The sequence below is a fragment of the Takifugu flavidus genome, chromosome 11 (genome assembly GCF_003711565.1).
Source record: "Takifugu flavidus isolate HTHZ2018 chromosome 11, ASM371156v2, whole genome shotgun sequence".
Taxonomy (NCBI): Eukaryota; Metazoa; Chordata; class Actinopteri; order Tetraodontiformes; family Tetraodontidae; genus Takifugu; species Takifugu flavidus.
In genome coordinates, this window is record NC_079530.1 from 7,534,817 (window position 1) to 7,552,190 (window position 17,374).

At 43.8% G+C, this 17,374-nt stretch overlaps 2 protein-coding genes across 3 annotated transcripts; both read left to right on the forward strand.

The window, feature by feature from the left end:
* The first annotated feature begins 7,923 nt into the window (after positions 1 to 7,923).
* Positions 7,924 to 13,228, forward strand: mcm8 (minichromosome maintenance 8 homologous recombination repair factor). 2 transcript variants are annotated; one of them, XM_057047987.1, is made up of 21 exons: positions 7,924 to 8,061; positions 8,374 to 8,667; positions 8,788 to 8,853; positions 8,949 to 9,031; positions 9,116 to 9,265; positions 9,343 to 9,440; positions 9,528 to 9,726; positions 9,816 to 9,901; positions 10,033 to 10,178; positions 10,254 to 10,328; positions 10,424 to 10,559; positions 10,646 to 10,676; positions 10,765 to 10,902; positions 10,993 to 11,053; positions 11,159 to 11,239; positions 11,425 to 11,620; positions 11,695 to 11,908; positions 11,988 to 12,197; positions 12,293 to 12,369; positions 12,492 to 12,681; positions 12,825 to 13,228. In XM_057047987.1, the coding sequence occupies exons 2-21, from the start codon at positions 8,382 to 8,384 to the stop codon at positions 12,915 to 12,917; spliced, it is 2,616 nt and encodes an 871-aa protein (XP_056903967.1). In that variant the 5' UTR covers positions 7,924 to 8,061; positions 8,374 to 8,381; the 3' UTR covers positions 12,918 to 13,228. The 2 variants fall into 2 exon arrangements, with proteins under 2 accessions (XP_056903967.1, XP_056903966.1); XM_057047986.1 differs by having other exon boundaries at positions 7,966 to 8,667.
* Positions 13,229 to 13,340: 112 nt separating this feature from the next.
* crls1 (cardiolipin synthase 1) lies at positions 13,341 to 16,570 on the forward strand. Its single transcript, XM_057047988.1, has 7 exons — positions 13,341 to 13,920; positions 14,207 to 14,344; positions 14,416 to 14,545; positions 14,625 to 14,710; positions 14,822 to 14,890; positions 14,966 to 15,057; positions 15,971 to 16,570. The coding sequence occupies exons 1-7, from the start codon at positions 13,480 to 13,482 to the stop codon at positions 16,062 to 16,064; spliced, it is 1,050 nt and encodes a 349-aa protein (XP_056903968.1). The 5' UTR covers positions 13,341 to 13,479; the 3' UTR covers positions 16,065 to 16,570.
* Positions 16,571 to 17,374: the final 804 nt, after the last annotated feature.

Consider the following 17,374-nt stretch of genomic DNA (forward strand, 5'->3'; position numbering starts at 1 on the left):
CTTCTCATAACTCCCCCTGCTGTAATCTCTTTACCATATCCCTTTGTCTCTACTTCTCCCTCCCTTTTTCTTTACTTCCTTTTACCCGGTCGTATTTTTCCCACCTCTCAGCGGGGTGGCTATTGGCAAATCGAGCGAGGCAGAATTAATTGTCATTCGGCATTTGTTACTGCTGGTGCTGCTTTTTTTCAAACCAGTAAATTTGGTTTGGGGGGAGCAGGAGGGCAAAGAGGTGCATGTCTGGGGTTGACAGGAGGGAGCTTTACCGGGAGAGACAAAAACAGATTGCACCCTGCTGTCAGCCAGGACGTCCAGCCTGTCTGCACTGCTGGTGTTTCCCACCTGCCTCAGCACAATTTTAGCTGCCCGTCATACAACTATACCGGGAAAAAAATTAGGCACCAAGGGCAACTTTCAAAGTTCCTCGCAATCAAACAAAGGTCAGCCGTCATCTGCAGCTAAAAAAGCACAAAGCTATTAGGACCTGAAGCACAGAGGCCCATTTGGGGGTAAACATTACCACCTTCTGCACAAGAGACCACCGAGTAATTGTCTTTGTTCATACACGCTTCTGAGAAGCTGCCAGCACCAGTAAGAACCGTAGCGAGCTTCCTGTTCTCTCTGCGTCTGTTGTCCTCGGATCAGTCAAACGCGGTAACGAGGGCTCCTTAAGCCGCCACGCTCAGCTTATTGGGTGCTATGACAGGTCTTTGCCGTGTGTGAAACAATTAACACATCTGGGTTCACACCCATTAGCGAAAATGCTAAGCCTCCCGTCCTGATGCAGCTTTCACTTCCTGTGTCTATCTTTATCATTCAGTCAGTATTTCAAATGAGTATAAAGATGCAAATTAAAATCAAAACGTCGTCATGATGTCACCAAGCACCTCAGAGCTGGAGCTCTGGCAACACCAGATTTTCTGGGATGTAGAAAAGTTTGGCAACTATGTCTCAGAGCAGCGGTTAGCCGTGCTAGGTAATAAATGCTATCCATACAGTGACAACTTTTAATTCTCCCTCAAGATTAATGTGGATGTCAAGAGCAGACAGAGCGATAAGGCTGTAAGGAAACAGGTGGGGATGGAAGCAAAATCACCCCACTGGAGTTTGTGGAGCTCAGTTAATCTTCCAGGTGGAATTTTTAACTCTAGAAATGTAAAGTAGAAGGCTGTAGAGAGGGACAAAGACATGGCTGCAGATGACATCTGTCCTCTTTTTAATTTCCATTGTCTATTGCTTATGAATCTATGAATGTACCTGCACCACTGCAGTTTGACCTGTTGGTTGTTGGTACCAAAGATAAAGATTCGATTGATTTCTCCTTGAAAGACACTTCCCTGGTGTTGGGAAATAAGTTCAAAACACTCTGGCACCTACCAAATTCTTCCCCTTCCTATTTTAAAAGAGTAAAAAAAGTAATGCCACTGTCACTTTAAGTGGTGTGGAAAATCTGCTGTAATGTGCAGTACTGTTACTATAGCATTAGCGCCTTATTCCTGGATCTAAGGATTCTGTATATAATGGTCGAGGAAAGAATGATCTTTCCTGGTATACAGCTCTAAAATAAGCTCAATTTTCTGTTTTTATTAGGCCATTTTCTGTAACTGAATTTGTTGTTGAAAAATTATTTGGAAAATATACATTTAGTCCTTGTTGATGCCTCGTGCATAATTTATGGAATTGTTACCATTATGCAGCGCATTGCGACAACTATATTTTATTTTGTTTTCAATTAATTATTCATCTACACACTGTTCGCTGAGCATTTTCTCACATGGGGGGACACGAGTCTCATTACAACGGTTTCACCTCGACAGAGCTGATAGAGATTGACAAAGAGAGAGAAAGATTTGCAGATCCTGATGGATAACTAGAAGGAAGAGACAGAAAAAGAAAGGAAGACCCATTTAAGGACATTCAGCAGAAAAAGAGGGCAGTGAGGGAGAGAAAGAGATGGAAAAATAAAGGTGGTGTGGAGGCACTGGGGCCCAGCTGCAGAGGTCTGAGGTTTGTTAAATAGCTATTTGATGGAATTGGTAAAGCTGTGAAGCCTGTGACACTGTCAAACCACAGGGAAGGAGAGGGAGTGAAAGAAAGAGCAGACGCCAACAGATCAGTGGGGATGAAAGTAGAGGAGAAACTGGCTTTTTAAATTTAAAGTGGGGCCATTCTGCCCTCTACAGGCCATGACTGGTGCTGCAACAGCGCGGGTCGCTGCGCAGCCTGTTTTCTTGTTTGTACGCGTTTGCTAAATTAAATATGGCAGTTTACTTCACACCTCAACCTGCTGAAATCAGATTGTTGCGTTTCAAAATACCTACATTTTGCTACCTCTTGCTTCTGGCTCCATTGATCATGAACCCATAAGCAAAGGCAAAAATATAGATTGTTCCTCGTCCCTCTAACATAACTTTGACATTAAATTCGTCCCAGGCCTATACTGCAAACACTTTTATAGACTATATTAGCGATAATAAATTTGCTCAAAGGAAATTATGCAGCATATGTTATTGAAGAATCATTTTTGGCAGAATTCACACTTGTGGTGTCATCTCGTGCTACTGGTAGCAGTTACATGGTGCTAACAAACAAAAGTGATATTATTCAACCAAAACGGCATTAACTGAGCTCTCACTGTAATTTTACTTTAAAGCACCACGTCCCTGAACAAAACAACACATCCTGGAATCAAAGCACAATAAAGAAAGTCTAGTTTTGTGATTTTCCCTCGCTCCCCCTTCTTCGGTTTTCTAGATCGATTTCTCTCTTTGAGGACAGATTGTGAGAAGAAAACAGAGGGGTTCAATCCATCATCCTGTCTGCCTGAGGCCCCGTGCCACAAACAATACATTACTGGGTGGTATCTGAAAGCATCTGCAGGAGCCTGGCACAGTTCAAAGCTATAAGCACAAATAAACGGAATGGAACCACACGCAGCTCATTTCAGATAATTTGAGCTGTCACTCGCCTCCGCGAGCACTTTAGAAGCATTTAGCATAGATCTGACAACAAGAGGGTACATCATCCCCGTCCACAAGCAGCCGCAGAGAGTTTCTTTCTGTGCCTCTGCTGCAGGAGAAGCAAGAGAAACCAGGAGCCCCGGGTTCAATCTACCACCCGTCCTGCCAACAATTAGGGTGGGGGTCTTACTCAAGGGCACAGCAGCACTGGTAATTAGAGACGGGAGCCGTACTGTGTTTCCATTGGATCTAAAACAGACTGTCCGTCCAGGGAATAAAACCTGTGACCTTCTGGTTGCAATTGTTTGTGCCCAACATTATGAAGTCGATTTTTCACCTCTGACAGACCATCACATTTGAAAAACACGTGTGCATTTCTTGGAATAAACTTCTACAATATTGTTCCTCTGAGCCTCCCGCTAGTCCCAGTAGTGCATTCGACTCCCCTCACGTGTCAAAGTACTTCCAGGTTCTCAAAGTTCCAGAAGTTGCTTAAACCTCCTTGTTGCAGTTGCTTCTCTTTTGTCGTGTGAATAGTCGATCAAACTCTGGTCACACCTTTATTACTCTCCACTCTTGCTTTGTGGGCATAAACAGCAACACCAGCAACAACGCAGTGTCATACTCTTCAGCATCGTAGAGCACTCTGGATGGGACGCCATGGTAAAAAATTACTAGATGTTCCCATGATACAGTTGTTATATAAATTAGTTGTGTTTCTGAATCAAAAAAAAAAAAAAAAACACCAACTGAAGAGTTGGAGGATTTAAGCAGGAAAAAAGCAGGAAAGCATGCAGGATTTTTTTAATTTTTTTTTTACAACAAATAGTCAATATTACTTACAGGAAGGTTTTCCCAATTTTGACCTTCGTCAAAGTGTTATTTAAGTATATATCAAGCAAAGGTCAAGTTGCTAAAGTTGCAATACTGCTCATTGTAGCACCATGATGTGGGTTTTTGCAATCTTTCATGGGCCTAAGATGGTCTGAAATAGAAAAAGGCAGCTTTAGTTCATTCCTTCAGCTCCAGCAGCAGCCTGACTCACAAAGCACGTCTGTAGCATGAAAAAAATGCAGAATAGGTGAGGCAATGTGGGGAAATTGGCTCCGAACAGCATGTCGGCTGACTAATGACGGCTGCTTCGTGTAATATCCATGTAAGAAAAGTGAGGCAGGCTGTCAGTTTCCTCGGCAGTTACTATCAATGAAAACAAAGTGGTCTCTGGGTAAAGGCCGCGAATCAGAGTTGGTGTGGAGGCTCATTAAGCAGCATCTATCTTTCTCTATGAGCTCTAATGGAAGAGGTCCCTCGCAGTGCTGGTCCTCCACCTATCCAGTCGTCAGGACACGAGGGGAGGTTGTTTTCCCTTTATGGCTCCCTTGTCTGGTTTGCTGGTCTGTTATATATTTTTAATCATTGTGTTCATTTCCCTTCTCTTAGATATTAATATAAACCGGGTTTGATTCAGTGTCTGCACGGCAAATATAAATAGTGTCCTGCATTTTACAGCGTAAAGCGTAAGAGATATTTTCATTCCTGGCGCAAAAAGAACTCATTCTGCCCTTTCAGAGACAGAAATAGATTCCTACTATACCTGCTGTCAGGGCTAAAATGCAGAAGAAGACTGAGTCGAGAACCCATCACAGAAACACGCATGTAGTTTATTTGTTAATGGCAGCGGACTTTAGCCATGTTTGTTTCAACTCGGACTGATGCCCTTTTGTGCCTTTGCTTCGGATCAACACCCATAAAACTAGCTGCACCCCGCCGGCGTCTCTTGGAGGGCTTCTAATCGTGAAACACACGGAGCAGACGTCGTTGACTCAAATACAGGAGGACAGGACAGAATGCAGATTTTCAGATCTGCTTTAGTCATGGGAAATCAGCGCAGCGGCACGGCTTTGAGAAGCACTCAGTGAACGTCTTTAGCAGCCTGGAAACGCAGCCTGATTGATAGGTTTTGTCTCCTCTGTGCCTCTGGCTTTACAACCCACTGTGCCAACAAGACTTATATGGAAGATGACTCGGAAAACGGTTCTTATGAGCACATTTTATTTCCCTAAATTGGATTTTTGCTTACTTACATATTTCTTTCTTGTATTTAACGCACTCATACCATTTATTTCTTATCAGTGCAGTGAAACAAAGTGTTCCGGCTGGATCTGGGGTGATAAATGCTCTCATTGACTGGTGTCATGTGACTGAAAGGGTCATTGGGTGACGGCTGAGGGATCTGGCTGATGAAGTGCACCGTGGGTTCCAGACTGGATGAACCCAGACCGCCTTTATTGTCCTCTACTTTCCATCCCTCCTGGGCGTGTTTGTTACACCTTCTGGCTCGCAGCTTTATCTTTATAACAGTCATGTTTCGGAGCTCGACACTCTCTTTGATACTCTGATAGCTCTTATTTAATGATGTGACTGGGCCTTTTTCATCCCAGGGATCGTCAGCCCGCTGGAGCAAGTCGTGCTCCTATTTTCATAGTAGCATATGGCAACACTCTGCTTAGTGTCAGTCCCCTGAGAGCAAGGGGGGAAATAAAAGGGAGTAATCCCTCAAAACCACAAGAAAAAACTGTTAAAGTCATGCTCTCCTAATGGGCTTAGAAAAAGACAGTTTTCTTTTTTCAGCGGTACAATTATATTTCTGTTGGACCTGTTAACATTTCGCCTCCCCAGAAATGGTTTTTACTTAACTCCGCTCACCTGAGCATGTCCTCTTCTAGTCCCCTTTTCAACGTTTTAAAGGTTTGTCAGGCAGCGGGAGACAGGCAGCAATTGGTCCAGGAGATAAATTGAGCCGACAGCTGCAAGACTGGTAATCCTCTGAGGCAACTTCCACTGTCAAAGTGAGTCCACTGAAAGTCCATTCCCACTGCCAGGCTCAGGTTGGATTGGTCAAAAAAAAAAAAGAAAGAAAAATACAGAAAATCACAGAACAGACGAGCTTTTCTGGTGAGTAAAAGGTGTTGAGACCTGTCCCTTTTACCTACAATTACCAGGAGCAACATGCATTGCCTTGCAACATCCCTACCCTGTAAAAACTACCGGGTAATTGTTTCTTTCCATCGTTGCAGCCTCAATCCGCTTGTTTTAAAGAGTCGATTGTTGTGAGCTAATTGTCGCCTCTTGGGAAATAAAAATGAATGTAACTGAATGGGTTTAGCCGGAGCGCATTTCACAAATTCAAGGGAATCTGCTCGTAATTGTATGGAGGAGAGAAACTTTTTCAGTGTGAACTCCCGTGTCAACTGAAACTATTCTAACTGTACGTTTGAGTTTCATAATAGTAATTCCAAGTGCTCCCAGTAATGTTGGGGTGAACGTGTCAGCAGGATTCGGGAGCTCTTTATTTTAACTTCCTGTACAATCGCTCTCCGCTGTGAGGTTGTGGGGTCAGAGTGGGAACCCCACGACCTCACAGCTTCTGCTCTGTGGTAATTACTGACCCCCACCTGATCCTGCAACTTTGCCGATGGCACCGTAGTGGTGGTGGCTGGGTCGGGTCATCACGGGGTGGAAACAGCAACGAAGTGGAGCTGCTGCCAGTGAGAGCGTCAAGAGTTAGTCCAAAGCCTTGGTTATGTGCTGTGGACAGTCACGGTGTGTGTGTGTGTGTGTGTGTGTGGGAGGGGGGGGGGGTTGCTTGAGGCGGGGGCTTGTCTCTGACACTCCAGTATCTCCATGAAGGAACTCTGTGCCCCCACAGCCTCAAAAAGGATACATCCTAAAGAACCTATTCCACTTTGGACATGATATTTTAGGTGGTTGTCATTCACAGACAATTATCTGGCAATATTGCTCAGGAAATAATGATTAATTAATAATAAGTAAATTAATGAAACCTGTTAATGGTACTCACCCCTCCCCCAACCTCTGGCCACTAACTACTGCAGGCCACAGTGGTTCAAGTATTGATTTCCTCTTTGTTCTTCTGTCTCAACCTGACGGCTTCATTTGAGTGTGAGGAGATGCATGTGTGGCCCATCTGAGACATCGCTTAAGTTTAATTCCACTTGTTTTAGACATTAATTGGATTTGATGCTCCATGTTGAAAATAAAATAAAATAAAATAAAACAAGAATAGCTGCACTTGACACCAGGATCAGGCACCAGCTAGTCATTATATTGTAAGATGTAAGCTACCTTACTTAAGGCATTAACTAGGCTGTTATGGTGGAACTATCGTGAGTGGAGCTTGGTGCAGACCAGTGTTTAGGTCTTCAGAACGAGGTCTCCCACACAATCCGGAGCAGAACAGGGGTGCCGCATTGTTAAAGGAGGTGAGGGCGACCAGCACAGGGGAGGACTCAGGGACCATGTGGACTGGAGTGACAATAACCATCTTTTATCTTAACGTCAGAAAGACCAAGGAGATGGTTAGAGATCTTATTGGATCCAACCTGCAGCAATCACCATCCAGGGTGCTGAGGTGGAAGTTGTACCAGTTCACTAGGATCTAATGAATCCCTGCAAATATTCAATCAATCTATTTTACACGTTAGAACTTAATGTTTTATTCATTCATCCAAACTAAACCTTGTATTTATTTGAGTCATTCGCAGGGCTGATGAGGTGGTGGACAAAAAAACCAATAATAACAATGAGCGTTGAGCCTCCCAGTTACTACGTAACTTCTATGCTCCGTTGGGTTTGTCTCAACATCTTACCTCATAACTGCAAAGACAAGGATAAAAGTCAATCGTGACAAAACAATTTCTGAAAACAACAGCACAGAGCAGCACTTCATAGATTAAACTAGAAAGCTGCAACCATCCAAGGAGCAGGCAAAAGCCCAGCTGGGTTTAAGTAGCTGCTTAGATTAGGGACGAGGTGCAGGTGTGTCTCCCTGCAGGTCAATCCTTCATGCCCTCCTTAACCGGGTTGTTAATCAGTTCATTTGCACCCGCGCTCTTCTCTGTAATTCATACACTGGCCGCCAGGGGACAGTGCATGCTCGAGAAAACATTTTTGACCACAGAAGAAGAAGCTTTCCCCGATGGAGGGAACTTTGACAGGTTGCTCAAAGTAAACATTGCGTAAGATTAGGGGGTTATTTTCAACTCTAGCTTCATAGGAAGTTCTTTAACGACAAAAAAGGGTTTGTATCCCCGATTTCCACTCGTCAGCGATTGCGCGAAGTTGAGTTAACGTTTGCTACGAACGTCATTTTGTTCTATCAGCACACGAATGTAAAAACGTATAAGATGAAATGATTCTGACTATCCACTGGAAAATCTATTGCTTTATTTTGATTGCATGTATATTAGAAGTGCTGAAGTTACGTTAAGTACATCTTCCACAATGTCAGCTTGTTTTATAAAGCTTTTGAACGTTTGTGTTGAATGTTAATGTGTTTAGTCAGCTTAAACATTCTTCACAAGGTCCATCAGTTTTTGCCCTTTCTCCTTAGGAAAAGCAATGAGCGGAGATGGATTCCGCGGAGGAACTGGGAGGAGTGGGAGTGGAGGAGGGAGATGGGGAGAAGGAAGCAGTGGTGGTGGCGGAGGAGGAGGACGATGGAGGGGACGAGGATGGAGAGGACGAGGATGGAGAGGAGGGGGAGGAAGCAGCAGTGGTGGTGGAGGAGGAGGAGGATGGAGAGGGGGAGGATGGAGGGGTAGACCGTGGAGGGGAGGATCTACTGGAGGATGGGTGTCAAGAGGCGCCAGTTATCCCCAGGGAGGGCCAGGAAACACTCAGAGAGGTTAAAAAAAATCTAAAAATTTACTTTAGAATGTATTGAATAAAGTACAGTTGTAAAAGTAAATCAAAACAATGTTGAGCATGACTGCTCAATCATAACTGTCTCTGTTGACCCTTGTAGTCCTTAGTCAGTCTACTCTGGATGTGCTGTGTCCTTACAAAGGATGGACGCTCTACTTCTCTGAAGGTCTGTGTGCAACTATCTAGGAATGCAAAAACACAGAATTATAATGGCTTTTTCACACATCTGTGGTATATTTCAATGTTTGTTTTACTATGCAGGCTTCATAGAAAGCTCACCAAGTGTGGAGAAGATCAAAGTGTTTGAAAAATATTTCACCTCCAAGATTCACCTGTATAACAAGGTCCTTCCACCGGTCTTTCTGCTTGGGTGACTTCACCCTGTTTAGTGATCATCATCATTTAAATCCTTGTGTATTTGTTGACAGGATGAGATAGAGCGCCAGGGCAGTGTTCTGGTGGATTATGTGGATTTGACTGGAGACCAGTCTGTATGTAATGCACTTCCTGATCTGACCACAGCGCTTAAGGAACAGCCACAGTTGATGCTCAACTGTTTGGGATTAGCTATCCACCAGGTAGTGGGGGATAAAAAGAAATGCTGCCTACTAGTCAGATCTGTTTTTAATACAGTGTTTTAATGTGCATGTTTCAGGTGTTGACAGTTGATTTGGAGAATCAGGCTGCTGAGTTACAAGAAGAAGAACTTCCTGTTGCCGTACCAATCGTCAACATCCCCCACATCAGTGCACGGTGATGCCAAATGCAACGGGTTCTTTTCCTGTACATGGTCTTCTGCTCATGAATGAACATGACTCAGTTTTCGTCGATCATCCGCAGGCTGTTTAACTATGAACCTCTCACTCCTCTGCGGATGCTGCGCGCCAGTGCGTTCGGGCGGTTGGTGTGTGTGAGGGGAACAGTGGTCAGAGTGAGCAGCATTAGACCTCTCTGTACACAGATGGCTTTCAGATGCCTGGGGTGTTCACACACGCAGTCTCTTCCTCTTCAGCAGGGGAAGTATGCAACACCTACCAAGGTGCGCAGAACTAAACACGGATTCAGATTTTGACCCTATATGTAAATAACTCCACGCATATCACATGATGCATATGTATGTTTTCATAGTGTGGCATACCTGGATGTCGGAGTCATTCTTTCACACCCTGTCAGAGTTCTCCCATCACACAGACGGTAGACTGGCAGATCATTAAGTAAGTTCAGCATTGTGTGGTTTATCAAAACATGTATTTTGCTAATCATTGGTCCAGGGAAACTTTCTTGTGTACAGTTGTTATATTGTTGTTATAATATTGAAGTGTTCTGGTTTTCTATGCTACTTCAGGGTCCAAGAGCTGATTGCTGGGGAGCAGAGAGAGACTGGACGAATCCCACGTACTTTGGAGTGTCACCTTACCGCAGATCTGTGCGACAGCTGCGTGCCTGGAGACACAGTGACTGTGACAGGAATAGTTAGAGCTGCAAATGATGGTACAGACTCATATAATGATCATGATCATTCCTTCCAGTGACTATGAGTATAACCGTGCCTATCTTTTTTGACAGGAATTTCACGGGGGAAAAAAGATCAGTGTATGTTCCTCATCTACCTAGAGGCCATTTCAGTCAGCAACAACAAAGGTACTGAACATATGTGTGATTTAACAAAAAAAGATAGGGGTCTGATGATTTTAATGTAATGGAGCAAAGAAGTATTATTTTTCATTTTTGTGTAGGTCAGCCGACCAAGTTCAGGCAGGGGTCAGGAGGGTCCCTCGAAGATCAGTCTGGAAGGGAAGAATTCACTCTGAAAGAGTTGTATGCTGTCCAGGAGATTCAGTCCCAGCCCAACCTGCTGAGACTTATTGTAAAGTAAGATTACTGCATTATCAAAAACACAGCTTATCAACATCAGGCTGCCAGTGTGGGGTCTGTTAATTCACTAATGTATCTTTCAGCTCTCTTTGCCCCTTGATCTATGGCCACTTGGTAAGTTTATTCACTGATACTAATCATATTTGTTTTGCAGAAGTGTTCAGTTATGTTTAGTCCATGTTTTTTTCTTCTTTGTTTGTAGCTCGTGAAGGCGGCGCTGACTCTGGCATTGTTTGGAGGCAGGCAAAAACACACAGACAAGAATAGCGTCCCAGTGAGGGGGGACCCACACATCCTGATCGTTGGAGACCCTGGACTGGGAAAGAGCCAAATGTTGCAGGTAGCACATGAAGCATCTTAAATAATCTGCACTTCCTCAGAAGTAAAGGTTTAAAAAAAGTACCTCAATATTGCACGTGTTTATTTGTAGGCAGTGTGTAATGTGGCTCCCAGAGGCATCTATGTGTGTGGCAGCAATGCGAGCACAACAGGTAATATGTAGTTGCCTTTATGTTATATGATAATAATTATTAGCATCATTATTGGAATTATCAATAATAATCAGCATTTTGTCATATCACTGTCTTTATTTTTAGGACTGACTGTAAGTTTATCCCGAGATGCAACAACAGGGGATTATGCTTTAGAGGCTGGAGCCTTGGTACTGGCTGACCAGGGTATGAAAAATGATCTATAGTCCTGTTGCACAGCAATGGAGTCAGTTTAAACATTTCGGATAAATTTTCAGATCAGATGTGAAAGATCGACAACACTGATGATACGTTAGCTCTGGTGATTTTGACGTTTGACGTTGAGAAAAAACTCCTTTTTTGTTTCATCTCTCTCTTTTTTTCCTCACCAGGCCTGTGCTGCATCGATGAGTTTGATAAGCTGGGGCACCAGCAGCAGGCTCTGTTAGAAGCCATGGAGCAACAGTCAGTGAGTATAGCTAAAGCTGGAATAGTTTGCTCTCTACCTGCCAGGGCATCAGTCATTGCTGCTGCAAACCCCATCGGAGGCCATTACAACAGAGGCAAGACCGTGTCTGAAAACTTGAAGTAAGTTAAAGCCACTTTTTATTTTTTTTATGTAAGTTGTATTATACTTTATGTTGGTGTATTCTCTGCTTCAGAATGGGCTCTCCTATTCTGTCTCGGTTTGATGTCATCTTCATCCTGCTGGACATTCCAGATGAGTCACATGACCGCCACCTGTCGGAACATGTGATGGCAAACAGAGCAGGAAAGGCCAGAACCACCAGTGCAACAGTCACCAGGACTAACTCGGAATTGGAGACTTCCATCCTATTAGTGCAGTCAGACATGCCTTTGTCTGAACGTTTGCAGGTAAAAATGGAAAATCCTCTAAAAAGGAATACACCGCTCAGAGTTATTCTCTCAAAAATGTGAATTCACATCTTTGAAGGTTCCTCCAGGTGAAAGCATAGACCCCATTCCACCCTGTCTGCTAAGAAAATACATCAGCTACGCTCGTCAGTACGTCCATCCTTCGCTGTCTCGGGAGGCAGCCCAGATCATTCAAGAGTTCTACCTGTCGCTGAGAGCTCAGGCGCACCCGGGTGATTCCACGCCCGTCACCACACGACAGCTGGAATCTTTAATAAGATTGACTGAGGTGTGACCGGCTGAATATCTGCTGCAGTCTCATATGTCGGGAGAAATAAGAACGATCAATATTGTGATTTTTTTTAAAAAAAACATTTTTGGCAGGCAAGAGCCCGTTTGGAGCTCAGAGAAACAGCAACCAAAAGTGATGCAGAGGATGTGGTGGAGATCATGAAACGCAGGTAACGGTCAATAAACCGTGCGGAAATATTAATATGACAGTGTATAGTATTACTCTGCTCAGAGAAAGTATTTCAGATTTTGTTTCTGTGCTCATGCTTGGTTACTTCCTGTCTCGGAACAGTTTAGCCGATACATACTCGGATGGCCTGGGGAATCTGGACTTTGGGCGTTCTCAGCTTGGCTCAGGCATGAGTCAGCACAGCGCTGCAAAGCGACTCGTGAACGCGCTGCACTCGCATTCCCAGAAAACCAATCAAAAACAGTTTGACCTGCAAACACTTCGAACTATGGCTGACAAGCTCAACATCAAGGTGAGCAACGATTCACATATGTGATAAGTAGCCTTGCTATTTCAAGAATTTGAAAAACATATTTCAATGTTCAAGTCATGAAGATGCTTCATTTCAGTCTGATTATGGTATTTATGGTTTTGGTGTGTTTGGGTTCTTTCCAGGTCATGGATTTTGAAGGTCTGGTGAGTTCTTTGAATGAACAGGGTTTTCTGCTGAAGAAAGGTCCAAAGCTGTACCAACTGCAGACTGTGTGATGCTGACAACTGGAGCACAGAGAATACATGCCTGCACGTGTGACTGCAGATTTCAATTAAATGCACTTTATTGTCTCTTCTTTTCAGGTGTACACTTATCTTTAAAAAAAATTCTGAAAGGAAAAAAGGTTCAACATATACTACTTTAAAGCAATCATTAAAGCCAAATAATACTTTGCCTATACTTTTATTTTTGAAAATATTCTAAGTTCTGTATAAGTATATTTTTAGTATTGAAGCTTACTCGATAGTGTGATAGTTAGTGGTTAATTACTGTACAGTATGCAATATTAAAAATATATTAAAATCCATATTTTGAGGTTAACATTTTCTTTTTTAAGCAACTTGACACATTGTAGCAAAACAGAGAAACCTTTCAAAATAAAAGTCGCGCAATTAAACGTGTCAACTTTGCGACATTTCCCGTGTATCGCTTTACGGCAACATGGCAGCTCCCTGGTTTGAGTTGGCCTTCGGTCGGCCCTGACCGTCAGAAGTGGAAACCTCATCATGAAGGGTGCTGTGGACCAGGGACGATCAGGTCGGTAGCGGGACGCGTGTGATGATCGTGGGTATGTGGTTTCGGGGAATTTCCCCCGCAGAGAAAATTCACCGGCTGGTGTCCAGTCGCTCTGCGGGAGTGAGCAAACTCAGAAGTGCCGCATGGCGGCACAGGCACGCACCTGTCAGCGGAAGCGTCAAAGAACCCTCATTTAAAGTTTCATGGGTATCCAAACTCAGTGGGAGGAACGGTCCCGGTACTTGCTGTACTGGGATTCTGCTGCCGGGAAATACGACTTTCTGGTCCGCCTGCGGAGTCTTGTCTTCTGCCTACCCCGGTCTTCGCGAGAGATCTGTGGGCAGCTTCCGGTCCCTGCTGACCCTCAAAGCCCGAGGGCTCTGCAGCGAAAAGCCCAAGGAGACACCGGACCAGTCCCCGGCAGAAAACTGGAAGGAAACCAGTCCGATACCCGGACAGGGGCTGTTCAAGTTCAAAGAGTTAGTGAGTACCCAGCCAAGCTTAAAATATATTAGCTGCAGCTAATGTGTGTAGTTAAAAAAAATGTTACTGCACTGATCTCTACAGGGCAAGATTTACATGTTTTTTTCCTCCTAAATGTTTAATCTATGTTGTTATGAGGATTGAACAAGTAAATATTAATGTATTCACAGATTAATCCCTCTCGTTCAATATTAAGAGCATATTTAGAGTGCTTTACTTGCTTTATTACTGCAGCATAATTTGGCATCCCTGGCCTTTGACATGTATTCCAACCAATCTTCTGCAGTACGAGAATCCGTGGACGATTCCCAACTTCTTATGTGTGTGTCGGATTGTGCTGGCACCATTCCTCGCTCATTTGATCATCCAGCAGCACTTTCACCTTAGCCTCGCTCTCTTTATGTTGGCCGGAGCCACCGACCTGGTAATAAACACAATCTAATGCTGTCATTCCTTGTGTTAATATGTGCAATGAATTTATTTAATCTGTCACAGCTGGATGGTTTCATCGCCAGGACTTGGCCTAATCAAAAGTCAGCTCTGGGCAGCGCTCTGGACCCTCTGGCTGATAAGATTCTTATCAGTGTCTTATATGTCAGCCTCACCTATGCGGAACTTATACCAGGTACTTCTCTCTACATATATGAACTGTTGCATTTTTTTGTGCCTTTTTTGATGTCGTAGTTCTCTGCTCTTAACTTTAGCTCCTCTGACGGCTCTGGTGATCTGCAGAGATGTCGGTTTGATAGCTGCAGTTTTCTGGGTCAGATACAAGACTGTCCCTCCACCGGTGAGACACACTCCAGTTAATTTTGAATTTAGTTTGTTAGGTGTAGCATGGGAATGTTGGAGGCTTTACAGGAAATGTGCACTTGACGGTCCCCTTCTTTGTCATCTGCAGGTGACCCTTAGTAAGTTTTTTAACCCCTGCTACACCACAGCACAACTGAAGCCCACCCTTTTCAGCAAGGTGACCGACACACACCCAGATTTAAACTACGCTCCCTCTTTGGATTCTGACTGGTTTGTTTGACTTACTCGACAGGTGAATACAGCCGTGCAGCTCCTTCTGGTTGCAGCTTCACTGGCTGGCCCAGTCTTTCAGTATACCGACAGTGTTCCCCTGCAGTGTTTATGGTAAATCACATACTATTTTTTGGTGTATTTTAGGATACCTATACTATGATCAAGTGGTTAGAATAATCACATACCGGTAAATTAAGTCAGTTTTTGTGGCATAGTGTGAGTTCAACTGCACACACATGGTCCTATATTTTTATACACAATTTCTGCATGACAACCAGAATCTGTATGTTTTTGAGTGGAAAATAAGACTTATTTATTGAGAGAAACTATCAAATCTTGTATTTGTTTGGTGACGCCACTAGATGGCGCAATTACTCACAAATCCACCAGTTACTGGCATGGATTACCTGTTCATGGTTGAGATAAGCCTGTCTTATCTTACTACTGCTACAGAAACCTGCATTTTCTGTTGTTTTTCAGTCCATTTGCTTTCATAGATTCATTTTAGTTGCAATATGATGACTTCTGATGTAATGTTACCCTAGTTATGTAGCATTATGGGCTATGGTGTGCCATCCACCGCCTCATTTTAAAATACCAGAGAGGTTTTGGAACCTGGATCTGAAGGTTATCAGGCTGTGCTGACAGTTCACATGTTTGAGGTGTCGGGGAAAAACGGTTTTAACCTTAGCTGGTTTGACAGCTGCGCAGTGCTGCAAAGGTGATGGAAGAGAGAGAAAACCAGACCATAAAATCAGTTTAAACTGACTCGGAGGATGTTGACTTAACATGAGCTCTTTGGTACAATTACAGAGTTCCCAAGGCTCCTAGTACAGCTATCAATCATTAAATCAAAGCTTTATGAGGCTGAGTTGTGATATCTGCAGAAGGTGCTTGTGGACCTGTCACCTTCATATTAAACTCGCCCCAGTAAATAATCGAGTTAACACGACGCTAATTTCAACACTGCTACTGTAACTAAAAGTGGAGGACATCACAGCAAGATGTATTATTGTTTTTACAGGTATGTAACTGCAGTGACCACAGCAGCGTCAGGCTACAGCTACTGGCACTATGGCCGGAAGACTGTCCGCCTGCTGAACACTAGATCCCCGTAATGACCGCAACCGGGATGGGGAAAAAGTGCAAAATCGCCGCGATGGAGACACCAACAAGCCGTGGCAAAAGTTGGACATAGCGAGGGATGGCAGCCAGGAGCTCTGAAACCAAGGTGCTGTGACAACCGGTTATGGGTCGCCATGGCAATGATGAGCAGAAACCAACCGAGGCCACAGATGGCTGACTGAGGCACTACAGAAACAAACTGCAGTTCGGCCGCTGGACTGGCTGCGAACCAGACACACTTGCACGCAACAAACACAAACATGGATCATCCAGCCACCCCCACACTCACAGACACACACACACACACACTCACACACACTCACAGACACAGCCCGTCAGCCATTTAGGCACCCATGTCGAGTACTAGTCAAGAGAATTGACGAGAGCTGCTATTTTTGTTCTTAGCTTTTCAATCAACAGGTGCTGATGTCGACCTGTTCATTGTCACATGAACTGAATTTTTGTAGGTTTATGATTCCTGATTAAAAATGAAAATGTGCTTCGGCTGTGTGTGAATCTGTTGCAGATTATCTTTGCAGAGGGCGGGGGAAGACGCATGTTTAATCTTATGAGACACAAATCTGACCGTTCACCCGTTAGAATTAAGCATCAGGGATTAATAAGTGTTTATGGAAATATGGTGGCGCAAAAGCTGCTCGCACTCACGCTGATTCACCTAATATTTAAACAGTTTGATTCGGCCAGATTTTTTTCATACTCCACGCATGCTCATCACAGTTACCAGAAGCCTTTTTGTATTTTAATGTCAAAATTCAAACAGAATTTGTGATTAATGAATATGTAATAAGTCCAGAGTGTAATGTTAAAGAAATGGGGATGGTTCCAATTTTTTAAATGAGTAATTCCAATCCCAGTAAATGCCAGAGATTCATATTTTAGTGTCATTACTTGAACAGTTTCAGGGTCGTTGCTCGCGTCCCTCCCACAGCTGTTGAGATTCAACCTCCTCTCTGTGCACTTCCGCCGTTATTGCTGTTAAAAGAACCGCAGCTTCTAGGATGGAGCTCCAAATTGGCTCAATCTGGAGATCATTAAGTTTAAAAGGCTCAAGGTTATGTGGAGGTTTGGGTTCCTTGCCAGCAACTGCTCGACCTTTCTCGGAGTTTCATCCAACTCATTTGCTTATTTTCTTTTTTTTTTGAGAGAGAGAAACCTGTTAGAACAAGGAAACACAAACGGGTGACCTCCACAACTCTCCTCACTTATTTCCCAACAGTTTGTTGGTGATCCTGCTTCATTAACCAGCATGCATCCATGGCTGCCGGGCTCGTTTGAGATGTTT

What these genes read in the sequence shown, in the direction of transcription:
- mcm8 (XM_057047987.1), top strand. Translation starts at nt 8,382, where the DNA reads ATGAGCGGAGATGGATTCCGCGGAGGAACTGGGAGGAGTGGGAGTGGA. An exon ending in GTAGACTGGCAGATCATTAA is followed by an intron (nt 9,902 to 10,032) that starts GTAAGTTCAGCA and finishes ATGCTACTTCAG; the next exon opens with GGTCCAAGAGCTGATTGCTG. An exon ending in GTGGAGATCATGAAACGCAG is followed by an intron (nt 12,370 to 12,491) that starts GTAACGGTCAAT and finishes GTCTCGGAACAG; the next exon opens with TTTAGCCGATACATACTCGG.
- crls1 (XM_057047988.1), top strand. Translation starts at nt 13,480, where the DNA reads ATGATCGTGGGTATGTGGTTTCGGGGAATTTCCCCCGCAGAGAAAATT. An exon ending in CTATGCGGAACTTATACCAG is followed by an intron (nt 14,546 to 14,624) that starts GTACTTCTCTCT and finishes TCTTAACTTTAG; the next exon opens with CTCCTCTGACGGCTCTGGTG. An exon ending in AGCCCACCCTTTTCAGCAAG is followed by an intron (nt 14,891 to 14,965) that starts GTGACCGACACA and finishes CTTACTCGACAG; the next exon opens with GTGAATACAGCCGTGCAGCT.